Source organism: Bicyclus anynana, chromosome 22 (genome assembly GCF_947172395.1).
Source record: "Bicyclus anynana chromosome 22, ilBicAnyn1.1, whole genome shotgun sequence".
Taxonomy (NCBI): Eukaryota; Metazoa; Arthropoda; class Insecta; order Lepidoptera; family Nymphalidae; genus Bicyclus; species Bicyclus anynana.
Window position 1 is genome coordinate 8,950,190 of NC_069104.1, and position 14,248 is coordinate 8,964,437.

Below are 14,248 nucleotides of genomic sequence, written 5' to 3' on the forward strand. Positions count from 1 at the left end.
ACGGGTCTTAAAGTTCTTTGGCCACATCTCCAGAAATCATGATTCTATAGAGCGGTAGGTAGTGCAAGGGCAAGTTTAAGGCAAAAAATCCAGAGGCCGATGTCCAACCCGCTGGACGGATTTAGTTAAGGCTGCTACACACTCATCTTTGGTGGAGTGTACTCAAAATGCAGCCAATCGCCAAAAGTGGAGGAGCATAGCACAGAAGGCGTCGCTCAGCTCTGCAACCACGACCACTCTGCCAAGAGTGTACGATTAAGGCGAATATATTATAGGTAGTACAAGTTCGATAAGAACGGATTTTCCGACAGGGCCGCATTAAAGAGGTCTAAAGGCGGACAAATTTGCGGCCGTCCCCTAGTCTATTATAATTGTTTCATTAACAGCGCACCACAGAGTGCATTGAGCTCTCATATCTTTCGCAGTCGCGCAGGGGCAGGATGCAAGACGTAAACAATTATTTCCGTGAAAGCGATTGATGCTGTTGATACTAGTACGTTTCAGATATTTGTGTACCGAATCTACTGTGGTGCGTGCGCCGCTCGTTACGATGAAACTATTGCTTTAACGGGCCTTAATTACAATGCATTCGATTGTTTATTATGTGGTAGATAAGGTTCAAAGTTGATTGGCAGTAAAAATGCATTGTGTGTGAAATGTGGCCCGCGTAGACTGTCGGATGCAGTGGCGGGTTTGTCAAAAAGCTGAGTAGGCCGCGGCTTGCGGTGGAAGATTTTAGGGGGGTGGCAAATTAGCGTTAATTTTTTCTTTGGGACAAACGAAAAGAAGTCTCAAAAATTTGTCAAAAGTCTCATGTAACATTATTTTTGAAGTGATAATTTCTTATGTGAGGGTAAACGCTTCGTGTCGACACGGCGCTACAGTGTCGACTGTCTGGCTTTCCTTTCTCTCGCGCATATGGTTAAAGGTTTAAGTTATCACTTCTGTAGAGCGTCCTGTGAAATACACGTTTTTTTTTTTAAATTTGTGTTTTTGTTCTTCATAAATAAATATTAGTTTCAATATTTTTCCTTAGAGTATAAGTACAATATACCACATACTATAATGTCATAGTATGTATTACAGACGGCAAGAGTATCCAGGAGGATCAAAATTCAAAACTCTAAATTCAAAATTCATTTATTTCAATTAGGCTTAGTTTACAAGCACTTTTGAAAGGTCAAGATTATGTCATAATTTGATCGGCAACTTAAATCCTTTACGATACTGTTAGCGTCCGCCATCTACATTAGTACAGTATTAGTAATACGCGACATTTGCCGAGATTGAACTATACTACTTTCATTATAGTATTCTGTGTCATTATGTAATAGAAAAGTTATTTCCTTAAACGATGATGCTATACTAACAACACACTTACTAAGGTCCCTTTAAAACCCCCTGCCAACCCATCCTTCAGTCTGCGTTGACCTTTTTTGTACAAATTATATATATATATATGTCGTAATGGGCAAGTGTTGAAACAGGGAAGCCCTCGATTGTTTGACGTGTGCCGCCTAGAAGATGGATGGCGGTTCTGCGCAGTCGGGATGGGAAACATATGGGAGATTGATTGATTTACAATGGCTGCGAAATTGATGTAGCTACATAATTTTCGACCGTACGGCGAGAGAGTTATTAATAGTTGCGGACAATTGCCCCGGTGTTGGTGGTCATCTTGTCTTTTATCGATTGTGTTTGGAGTGAATGTAGACATATTACTTTTGGAATAGGTACACTGTCCGACGCCCGTGTCATCAGTAATCAACATACAATAAATAATATACCATTTGAAGAATACTTACATATTATTTTAATGGTAATCGGAATATGTCGAGGATGTAATTTTGTTGTAAATGCAATTAATTTTTTTCTTTTAGAATTAATAAGACATAATCAAGATTTTGTTTAATAAAATTTCAATTATCATTTTAGAATGGCGAAACAATGTCTAAAATCGGTACTTAAATCTACATCTTCACTGAGTAACAAAAAATATATTTATCCTCGTATTCCTACGGGACGTCCACTACATCTTATATTTAACTACAACAACAATAAGTAGCTACAAAAACTATTAGAAAAGTAATTATATAATTAAAAATAACTCTGAACTAAAACACTCGTAAAAACGAAACGTAAAAAATGAAAATATGATCAAAAAACACAGGAACTGTTTCACTTACGTAAAAGCTAAAAAGTAAAAATTTTGTACCGTTCCATTTCTGAATTATCGGAGTAAATCAATTTATATCGTAACAGATAGCGCGGATCGTGCGAATCGACGAGACGTCGCGATTTGCGGCGTGAAATTGAGCCGTGTGTTTCTATAGAAACATTAGTCGGTGTTTACGGTTCACCAGTTAATGGACTCGCGGTGATTTAAGCCCAAATACCGCAGCAAAGAGCGTAACTCTTTTTGGTCTAAGATCTGGCATTAGAAATATATATTCTCATCTGTTATTTAATAGTGATATTATTATATAAATGACTAGCAGACGCCTGCGACTTCGTCCAAGTGTAATTTAGTTTTTCACACAAATCCCTCGGAACCATGGATTTTTCCGGTATGAAAAGTAGTGTACTATGTTTAAATCCAGAGTGAATCGGTTCAGTAGTAGCGGCGTTAAAGAGTTAACAAACATCCATACAAACTTTCGCGTTTAAAATATTAGTAGGATCCTTAATAAATAACAGATGAGGGTGTACTATTCTTATGCTGGATCTTGTACTATACGTACTACCGCAGCAAAGAGCGTAACTCTTTTGAGAATGGCCTGAGAAAAATACAACGAACTGACCTAGTGCATTTCACGGAACTAACGTTTGTGAGTGAATTAATGTTTTGTGTTGTGCTGTAGACGGCTGGAGGCATTAGCTTTCGAGAATTGTTTCATCTCTCTGTGCTTCTTGGTTTATTTTCGTCTAATATTTATTATATTCTCAGCTTCTTATACGTTACGTTATCAACCCATATGCTGTTGAGCTCGAGTCTCCTCTCAGAATGAGAGTGGTTAGGCCAATAGTCCACCACGCTGGCCCAATGCGGATTGGCAGACTTCACACACGCAGAGAATTAAATTCTCTGGTATGCAGGTTTCCTCCTTCACCGTTTGAGACACGTGATATTTAATTTCTTAAAATGCACACAACTGAAAAGTTGGAGGTGCATGCCCCGTACCGGATTCGAACCCACGCCCTAAGGAATCGGAGGCAGAGGTCATATCCACTGGGCTATCACGACTCTCTACTGAGATATGAGAGAATGAGCTGATATTCTCATTTCATTTCAGTTGCATACTTGAGATTCTTTTTTTTTTTTTTTTATTCTTTACAAGTTACTCCTTGACTACAATCTCACCTGATGGTAAGTGATGATGCAGTCTAAGATGAAGGAGGAGGATGAAAATCCACACCCCTTTCGGTTTCTACACGGCCTCGTACCGGAACGCTAAATCGCTTGGCGGTACGTTTTTGCCGGTAGGGTGGTAACTAGCCACGGCCGAAGCCTCCCACCAGCCAGACCTGGACAAATTAAGAAAATCTCAATCTGCCCAGCCGGGATCGAACCCAGGACCTCCGTCTTGTAAGTCCACCGTACATACCACTGCGCCACGGAGGCTGTCAAATTCTCTTCGTGTGTGTAGCCTGTCAATCCTTTTTTGGCCAGCGTGGTGGACTAAGGCCTAACAAACACGTCTTATTCTGAGAGGAAACTCGTGCTCAATAGTGAGCCAGTTAAAAATGAATGATTACACAAATGGCTAAGGTAGAGCCGTGGTACTCGGTTGATGTCATCGGTTCAACAGTGTTAACCGGTGCGGGGTCGCCATTCCAGCACCCTAGGAAGGGACCCCAACGTTGAGCGGCTCTTCGAACTATGTACCCCGCCCATTGCTGCTTCAGTCTCGCGACTCTTCTTCTTCTTCTTTTTCCCAGGCCTTTTCCGCACTTGGCCACTAGGGTTGGCCGTTGTACGTAGGTCCTTTTGGTGCTGGTCCCCGCTGGAGTCGCTCCAGCCAGCCGAGCTCGCTCCAAAAGCTCTCGCGACTCTATGAGCTAAAAGTAAATACTATTATTACCTCAGACCAATTATTGTATAGGACCTGCCTCGCTACTTTTCTGTCAAAGTATATGATCAACGATCTAATGCGATTATAAAAACTGTCTCTATAAAATCGATGTTAAATAGTTGTAATTGTTTTAGTCGGTTAAAGAGCTCCGTAAAAATATCTTTCTGTGTAATTGATTGGTGTAAAAAACGGGCAAAAGCTTCTAATTTAGTATAAGATATTAACCAAATCTAAGCTCGTTTTCTTCAGAAAATGACAGACAATTTTGTTCGTGACTATGAGTGCGATACAGGTCCTTCTATAATTGGTCTAAGATTATTACAGTTCGTTTCATGTAGGATGGTGCGGGTGGCAGTACGTTTCACTCTTGAATGTTTGCCGTGATTTACGATAATAGCTGTACGTATTATGAACGTCATACAGGCGACTGTCACCTTACCAATGTTATCTGAAAAACACTTTCGTTGATTGACAATTTTCCTACATACCGTGAATTTCTTCTAAACAATAACTATATTTATAATACCCATAACACAGCTCTGTATCCGGTCCGAGAATTAATATTACAACTCTCTTCTTTCTCACGTGAAACCGGGTAATCAATTGAATTGTATCTTAATACCTGAGATCATAGGAATTAGATAATACAGCAGAGAGCATTAATCAACGTCGGATCGACGTACCAGTGCGCCGGCAGAACGTATCGGATTGCAGGCGATGGCCATTCATTGAACAGTAGTCGATTATACGCCTCGGGCGGATTAGTTCCCACTGTACGAAGTAGGTAAGTCTCAATAAACTGTGGTTAAGACTTTTTTGTTTCTACCTCTGTTCGTTCGTTAGCTAGCCTATGTGGTTCAGATTCAAAATTCACAATCATTTATTGCCAGAATGTGTGTGGTGTGTCTCAATCAAAATCTGCCGAATAGGCGTCCGTGAATTACAATAAACAAATAAAAAAAAATCAAAACAAAAAAAAAACAATGTCAGGAATATTTTTTTATATGAAACATTTATCTACAACTCCTAGGTTTGAATAGATCGGGTCTGTTTTCGAGTCAGGGGGCGTAGGTTCGAATCCAGTCAAGGGCAAGCACCTCGAATTCTATATTTTCAGTAAAAATTATATAAATCGTTATTATAATATTTATATTTATATTATATATGTTGAGAAACTGATAGACGAAAACTGGAAAAAAACGCGCTGACAGCGTTATTAGTCGTTGGACTACAATATAATTCAAAATTAAAATTTGAGAGTATTATAGTCTCAAAAAAAAATAATAAGTACATTTTTTACGGTCTAATAGAATGATAAAGAAGAATTTAAGAGGGTTTTAAAAAAGTGTCAGCTGTAGCCTATTATAACTGAAAATTTCTTCGAAGAAAGAAGGATTCTACCCAAAGCGTTAGCTTTTAGCGATGTCTGTTCTATGACTCTACCCCACGACCTCGTATTCCGAAACCAGATAGGCTAACCATTGGACCAACGGGACAGTTTTATTGTAGTAATTTAATCAATTGAAATAAAAAGCAAGATTAATAGACAGTTGGACGCGAGTCATGAAGCCGTATCGAATCGCAACGAGTGTTCGTTAAACAGTGGCTGGTTATACGCTGTGCGCGAGGTGGATTAGCATGCTTAATTGCCACCTCTCAGTCCATTGATTAGAGTAAAGTTTTATCACAGAATATCCTAAACTTATAGACGGAACTTTACTATACGTTTATAACTAAGAGTTAGAACAAAGATTTTCCCAATGGCAAGCGAACTCGACTCATAGACTCAAAATCGGTTCAGTTAATCCCGAGATTACCCCCTACAATACCACAAACATTACAAACTATTGATCGTAGCGTGATGAAAAGTATACTATAACCTGCCTAGGAGTGTGAAGAAAAATTGTACCAAGTTTCGTTAAAATCTGTTGAGTAGTTTTTGTTTCTATAACATACAGACAGACAGACAAAAATTTTACTGATTTCATTTTTGGCATCAGTATCGATCACTAATCACCCCCTGACAGTTATTTTGGAATATTTCATGTACAGAATTGACCTCTCTACAGATTTATTATAAGTAGCTATAGATAAAAGCCGTGATAGCCCAGTGGATATGACCTCTGCCTCCGATTCCGGTGGGTGTGGTATCGAATCCGGTCCGGGGCATGCACCTCCAACTTTTCAGTTGTGTACATTTTAAGAAATTAAATATCACGTGTCTCAATCGGTGAAGGAAAACATCGTGAGGAAACCTGCATACCTGAGAATTATCTTAATTCTCTGCGTGTGTGAAGTCTGCCAATCCGCATTGGGCCAGCGTGGTGGACTATTGGCCTTACCCCTCTCATTCTGAGAGGAGACTCGAGCTCAGCAGTGAGCCGAATAAGGGTTGATGATGACGAGACGGAACAAAGATTTTCCCAAAGGCAGGCCAACAAGCGAACTCGACTCATAGGCCTAGATGCCTCAACAAAAGTGGCTGGACGAAATCACCGGGGTATGTTTTATGGTCCTCTCGCGACGTGAGCAAAAAATAAAAGGTGAGCAAATGTTGTGTTATGACGTCACGTACAATATCGCGACCGTTAGCGAGAGTCGATATTTATGCGAACTTTGAATGCATGTAAAATCATAACTATTTATGTATTTTTAAATAAACCAAAAATATATAAAAGTTCTAATAAATTAAGTTTACTACTAGCCGACAGGAGTGTAAAGAATAGGTAATTGTGCCAAGTTTCGTTGAAATCCGTCAAGTAGTTTTTGTCTCTATAACGAACATACAGGCAGACAGATAGACAGACAGACAAAAATTTTACTGATTGCATTTTTGGCATCAGTATCGATCACTAATCACCCCCTGACAGTTATTTTGGAAGATTTCATGTACAGAATTGGCCTCTCTACAGATTTATTATAAGTAGCTATAGGCATGCGGGTACTTGGTTTGTTTAGTCAGAGGCGTTCAATCGTTGCAGATAAAACCGTAGCGGGGTAGACTTTCGTTGTAACGCGTTCTAATCAGGCGTTTTCTCGACGACTGACGTGATGGATTGGTCCGTGCCACACGTTGATTGTGTCTAGCACAAGTATAATCTTGTCTACCTATATGTTATAGTCCAGGGGTTCTCAAAGTGGGGCTCGCGAAACTTCGAAATATATGTCCGTTGATGACACTCTTCAAGTCTTGGATAGAAGCAGGCGTTATTTTGCGGAAGTTCATTATGAATATATAATAATTCATTTATTTTGCTATCCGCGAAAAGCCGACGAACCCATGCGACAACGTCACCCAGGTCCGCCAAAATACTCTCTATGTACGTTTTTTTTTTTTCCGTCTGAGTAGGTGCCGATAGCTCCCTGCGGAACCACTACGGCGTCACCGGGGGGGGTTAGGCGAGCGCAGAAGCATCGCCTGATGTGACCCGAAGGCTGAAAGAAAGATAGAGGACGGAACGGCTCTCTAAGGGTGTCCTCTATGTACGTTTCACCCCGAAACCGGAGCATCCTCAGGAGATGTTGACTCTACAACGTGCATATTGCAAAGTCGCTTGAAAAGGATGTCTTTGATTGATTTTTGTGCAGCGAAGCAAGAAGAATATTCTGAATTGTCACGCAAAGCAGTGAGTTAGGTACCCTTTGTTATACATATTTTTTTTCTACAAGTTAGACCTTGACTACAATCTCACCTGATGGTAAGTGATGATGCAATCTAAGATGGAAGCGGGTTAATTTGATAGGAGTTGGATGAAAATCCACACCCATTACGGTTTCTACACGACATTGTACCGGAACGCTAAATTCTTTGCGGTACGTCTTTTGTCGGTAGGGTGGTAACTAGCCACGGCCGAAGTCTCTCACCACCTAGACCTGGATCAATAGGTTGACTCATATCAAATTTAATAACAATATTGATTTCGTTCGTTCGCTTCTGGACTGGAACGGATTTGGCATCAACATCAATGGTGAGTACATCACTCAACTACGTTTTGCCGATGATGTAGTCATTATGGCAGAGACTCTGGAGGACCTTAGTACCATGCTCAACGACCTCAGCAGGGTTTCTCAACGTGTGGGCCTAAAAATGAACATGAGCAAGACGAAGATCATGACTAATACTCATGTACCGCTCCACCCAGTTATTGTTGAGGACTCTGCGCTCGAAATTGTAGACGAATATATATACCTAGGACACACAGTCCAGTTAGGTAGGTCCAATTTTGAGAAAGAGGTGAATCGCCGAATCCAGCTAGGCTGGGCAGCGTTCGGGAAACTCCGCGACATCTTTTCGTCCGAAATTCCTCAGTGCTTGAAGACGAAAGTCTTCGATCAGTGCGTGTTGCCAGTGATGACATACGGATCCGAGACTTGGTCGCTGACTATGGGCCTTATTAGAAGGCTCAAAGTCACTCAGCGGGCGATGGAGCGAGCTATGCTTGGAGTTTCTCTGCGTGATCGAATCAGGAATGAGGAGATCCGCAGACGAACCAAAGTCACTGACATAGCTCAGCGAGTCGCGAAGCTGAAGTGGCAATGGGCGGGCCACATAGTTCGAAGAGCCGATGGACGTTGGGGCCCCAAGGTGCTGGAATGGCGACCCCGCACCGGAAAGCGCAGTGTTGGGCGACCCCCCACTAGGTGGACCGAGGATATTAAGCGGGTTGCAGGGAGCCGCTGGATGCTGGCGGCTCGAGATCGTTGTGCTTGGAGGTCCATGCAAGAGGCCTATGTCCAGCAGTGGACGTCTATCGGCTGATAAGGTAAGGTAAGGTAAGGTATTGATTTCGTAATGCACATGGAGTATGGATCCGACATGCATACCTGTATCAGAATCAATCAATAAAAGTTAAGGATTGTATGATGTATTTTTTCAAATTTTTGTCGTCCATTTTGTGACGTTATAAAGTTACTTGACGTACTAAACGTCAAAATTATTATTAACTAATATTTTTGTCAAACGCTCCGTTTCAACTAGCTTACTAAGAAAACCTAAATCGGCCCAGACGGGGATCGAACCCAGGACCTCCGTCTCGTAAACCCACTGCGCATACCACTGCGCCACGTAGGCCGTCAAAAATGCCCATAAAATCAGCTTTCTTATAATGAGGTAGGTCTGGCTATTGCAAGCTCTCGGTCTAATAGCTATCCGCTTACTGTCCGTCATCGGACACTAAACGTCACCGCAACCAGCAACCTGTATCCCTATCTGTTGACACGAGTCATCTGTGGGACAGATGTCACGAACAGGAAGAACCAGGTGGCGGTCGCTTGTAAAAAAACCCAGGCAAGTATTTTGTATCTGGCCAGTGGGTTCCGTAGAGTTAGTTACACTTAGTTTTTGGTAAGCCGACTACGAGACTTTAATTTTTTTGCTTTTCGAGAAGTTGATGTGATAGTTTTCCTTTAAATTTTCTGTGATAGTTTTCATAGTTTTCCTTTCAACTTTATTATACACATGCGGACGCCCACGACTTCATCCGCGTGGAATTCAGTTTTACACAAATCAATCGGAAACCATGGATTTTTATTTTTATTGATTCTTTGTAGTTCACTTAATGATTCATATGTCCATAGGGGAAGATTGCTTACTTAAGTCATCAAGTTTTTAATCCGGCACTGGTGGATACTGGCTTTCTTACAACACCACAAACTTCACTACTTCTCTGGATTTTTTCACGAACCCGTAGACGAATGTTTAGCATAATATAAATCTTGAACTTTAATATTTTACAAACAAATCCCTAAACCCCAATACAATGTCAAAATATCCACAATAATTTGAATGACCCTCGACAAACGACTCCCCTCGGTATGGGGGTAAACGGGTAAAAAAAAATTAGGAATATAGTAGAAGTACCCTAAAAAAATATTTTTCCATATTTTATTATACGATTTTGTCGACATGCTTAATTTACTTTACCATAAATAACCCAACAACGACTCACTGTACGCACGAGTTTCCTCTCAGAATGAGAGGGGTTAGGCTAATAGCTGGCCGAATGCGGATTGGCAGACTACATACACGTAGAGAATTAAGACAATTCCGATGATTGTTTAACCGTTTGAGCAACGTGATCTTGAAGAAAAAAGTGAAAAATATGGATACCATACCCATAACCATGTATCGGTATTTTTTCACACATCTTTAAACGGAAGTCTGCACTTCCCAATTTATCATGAGTGGCTGGCGTAAGGGTTCCTTGTTGACTTACGGAACCCTAAAAAAAGAAAACAAGAGGTGCGGAAGCGCATGCGCGAGGTTCACTTTTCACGCGCGGGCGGAGGGTGGAATGGAAGCATCGACTCGAAACTTAAAGCGAGGGTACGATCGGCGCGCGCTCAGTCAGCTGACAACCGTCGTAGCGTTCGTACGCATTGTCTCACTCGTGACGCGCAGTGTCCGCATTTTTTCAGTGTCTCAATAAATCTCGTTATTCTCACACAACACAATGGCCACTTACGCCCAATTCAAGCACGTCGAACTCTACAAGATCGGTCACGGAAAGAACAGGTAGGTGATATTTTCAAAGTGGTGTGTTTCGATTTTTCAGATGCGCGGGGATGCTGTGAATTTTCAGTGCGGATGTTCTGTGATTGCGCGTTTAATTGGCGTATTGTAATAATTTTATGACTTTCAACGTTATGTGCGTACGACAAATTCAACTATTATTTTAACTAAGATCAAATATGATCCTTTAGAAAATAGTTTGAGCTTCAAGTCTTAAAGAAAAGCTGAATGTTCTCTATTTTTTCTTGGTAGACATTAAAACTATTTTTTCGTGGCAGAGATTTTTTTCTACAATTTTACAGATTAGATTTATATAAAATATTTTAATTACGATGAATTATATCGCAATAGGTACTTTATCTCTGTGTGAACAAAAATGTTAATTTAGTACAAAAATTAAAAAAAACTAATTTACGTTTATAATTAAGTAAAAAAATGTGTAATTATTTAATGATATTCATGTTACCTGATGAATAATTCATAATTTATTATGATTCATTATATTCATTGTCTTAATAAAAAACAATATAAACGCCTTAGTGTAAAGTGTATTGAACTATAGGTCAATGTAATGCGAGGTCAGAGGCGGCATGTCGTGATTTCATTTTCAATCGTTGAACATGAAAGCTCTGGAAAATGCCCGAATGTTACAGCATTTGTGATTTATTAGTTAACACAATATTTAGTGTGGTTATTTAATACTATCCTATGCCTCGCGGTTTCACCCGCATAGTTTCAGTTTCCTTGGAGATGTGGGGATAAAATATAGCCTTCGATACTCGCAAATAACGTGGCTTTCTAGTGCTAAACGAATTTTCAAAATATGTTCAGTAGGTCCAGAGATTACCCTCTACAGACTTTACCTCTTTATAATATTAGTATAGACTAGCAGACGCCCCCTGTTTCCGTTTTCGTGGGAATACGGGGATAAAAAAAACAGCCTAGGTATGTTCATCAGGCATAATGAAGAATCTGGATGAAAATATTTTTCAAATTGACCCGGTAGTTTCAGAACCTATTCAGTGCAAACAAACAATCAAATCTTTTCCAAATCCTTTTTATAATAGTATACAATATACCTAGTATAGTATAGATTAATTTATTATTCGACAATTTTAACCTTAATTTTGACTCGATATCAGTTATCAAGCCACTTTACGTAAATTTTGTCGCGACCCCCTGCCGTCACCCCTAAGGGTTCGCCATTTGACCCTGGATTGATACATTTCTTACTAATAGTGAAAATGGTTATAAGATTAGTGGAATGTTTATTTATTTATCCATTTATAATATGTATAGATAGGATGTCAGAGCATAATTATAATTCACCAACTTCGTGCGCGTGTAGCGATTGATTTTTTCTCTACATCAAAGTAATGTTAAAAAAAATAAATTTTTTTAGACGGCCTCCGTGGCGCAGTGGTATGCGCGGTGGATTTACATAACGGAGGTCCTGGGTTTGATCCCCGGCTGGGCAGATTGAGATTTTCTTAATTTGTCCAGGTCTGACTGGTGGGAGGCTTCGGCCGTGGCTAGTTACCACCCTACCGACAAAGACGTACCGCCAAGCGATTTAGCGTTCCGGTACGATGTCGTGTAGAAACCGAAAAGGGGTATGATGATTTTCACCCTCCTCCTAACAAGTTAGCCCGCTTCCATCTTAGACTGCATCATCACTCACCATCAGGTGAAATTGTAGTCAAGGGCTAACTTGTAAAGAATAAAAAAAAAAAAATCCTTATTATGAGTTGCTCTGAGTTAATCGAGTTATGATTTAAAGGAATAGTCGTAATTACGACTAAAATATATCATACTTACTTAGTTACATATCATACTTAGTTACTTCCAGATAGCTAACTAATTACACTTGCATATAAGTTAATCGCTGACTATGGAACTTATATAGAAGATGGAAATGGATTTCAATGATCCATTTTCTTTCTCGGGACCAATTCATGAACAAGTATTAATATCTGAAGGTATTTCTCTAAAAAATTGCAACTAACAAGATTATTCCAGCATTTTTTTATGGTAGATAATAATTATTATAAAGGCTAAAGTTTGTATGGATGTTTGTTATTCTTTAACGCCACTATTACTAAAGCGATTTGACTGAAATTTGGAATGGAAATAGATTTTACTCTGGATTAACACATAGGCTACTTTTTATCCCGGAAAAATCCATGGTTTCCGAAGGATTTGTAAAAAACTAATTTCCACGTAGACGAAGTCGCGGGCGTCCGCTAGTTGGTAGATATGAGGTTGTAAAATGTTTTTCAATCTCCTACCCTTATTTAGCATTTTTTAAACGCAATTTTAGTATTTTCTATGAGAAAAAATTATATGGTTGAATTCAACTATTAACTAAAATCAAATATGATCCTTTAGAAAATAGTTTGAGCTTTAACTCAAACTCACTGTAAAAAGAATATTGTGAAACAAGCAAGGAAATATAATAAATGTAGGTTATTGTTACTAAAACTGAGCATGACCAAAACTATAACAATTTGGAAGGTGAATGATGTAAAACTCATAAACCGACATGCGACATGGTAATGATCTGTAAAAAAGCTTGGTACGTAACATATGTGTATCGTCGTTATCAACCCATATTCGGCTCACTGCTGAACTCGAATCTCCTTTCAGAATGAGGGGTTAGGCCAATAGTCCACGCTGGCCCAATTGGCAGACTTCACACACGCAGAGAATTAAGAAAATTCTCTGGTACAGGTTTCATCACGATGTTTTCCTTCACATATGTGTATATGAATAGTTTACGCATGTGATCGTATACGTATGACTTTATATTGATTTTTCTTAATTTCCTAAAATAGCAGAAAGTGTAATTATTAATTACATTAAATTATGTTTAATGTGATTAAATTTTCTGTAGAATTTAAAGCTGAAACAGCTATAGTACTTATACTATTAGCAGACACCCTGTAGTTTTTTCAATTCCCGCGGGAAAAGGGGGATAAAATATATTTTATGTTACTCGGTTAAGATGTAGCTTTATAGTGGTGAAAGAAATTTTGAAATCGGTCGAGTAGTTTTTGAGTTAAATCGTAATAAAAAAATCAAAGCTTACCTCTTTATAACGTTCCTTGATATTTATAAAAATAATGGTTTATTTTTTATGTTGCATTGAAATTCTTCAAATAATTGTCCGTACTAGTACTTCAGCCATGTCTAGACTAGGTATTTGTAATACATTTTCGTAATGTTTTAACAATTCAAATGAATTTGAAATATTTAGGCACTGATTGCACGAAATATTTATATCATAGAGGGGTAAATCATAGGTCTTTCAGACACGCAGCGTTTTTTTGTTTAATGTAAATAAAGGTGCGTCATTGAGATTGGTCTAAACTAAAATAAGATATCCGTAAAACCGAACTCCAAAACCGAACCGAACGAAATCCAGGACGTCAATTACGCCAATTAACTTAATTTGGTTTTTCCAAGAAAGCCGGATAAGTTTGTCTATATAGTTACTAAGCAGATAGGTAGACTTAAAATTAAAATTGATACTGGGTGAGTGATAAGATGTTTTTCACAGTGTGGCAGTGATGGTACCCAACCAACGCCATTTAAAAAAAATATATGTATCTGTCTGGTACTGGTAATTAATGTTAATAATTATTAATTAATTTTACGTGACTTT

General features: G+C 39.1%; 1 protein-coding gene across 3 annotated transcripts in view; it reads left to right on the plus strand.

Annotated features, from left to right (window-relative positions):
* The window catches only part of LOC112051154 (microtubule-associated protein Jupiter), a 207,717-nt gene that overhangs the window by 91,698 nt on the left and 101,771 nt on the right, over window positions 1-14,248 (plus strand). Inside the window, exon 1 of one of the 3 annotated variants that reach the window (XM_024089663.2) lies at window positions 10,398-10,587. The exons of 1 other annotated variant lie outside the window; for it this stretch is intronic. In XM_024089663.2, coding sequence (XP_023945431.1) covers window positions 10,526-10,587 — 62 coding nt within the window. In that variant the 5' untranslated portion in view covers window positions 10,398-10,525. Of the gene's footprint in view, window positions 1-10,397; window positions 10,588-14,248 lie in introns of those variants that run through there. One more of the 3 variants, XM_024089664.2, reaches the window with a different exon arrangement.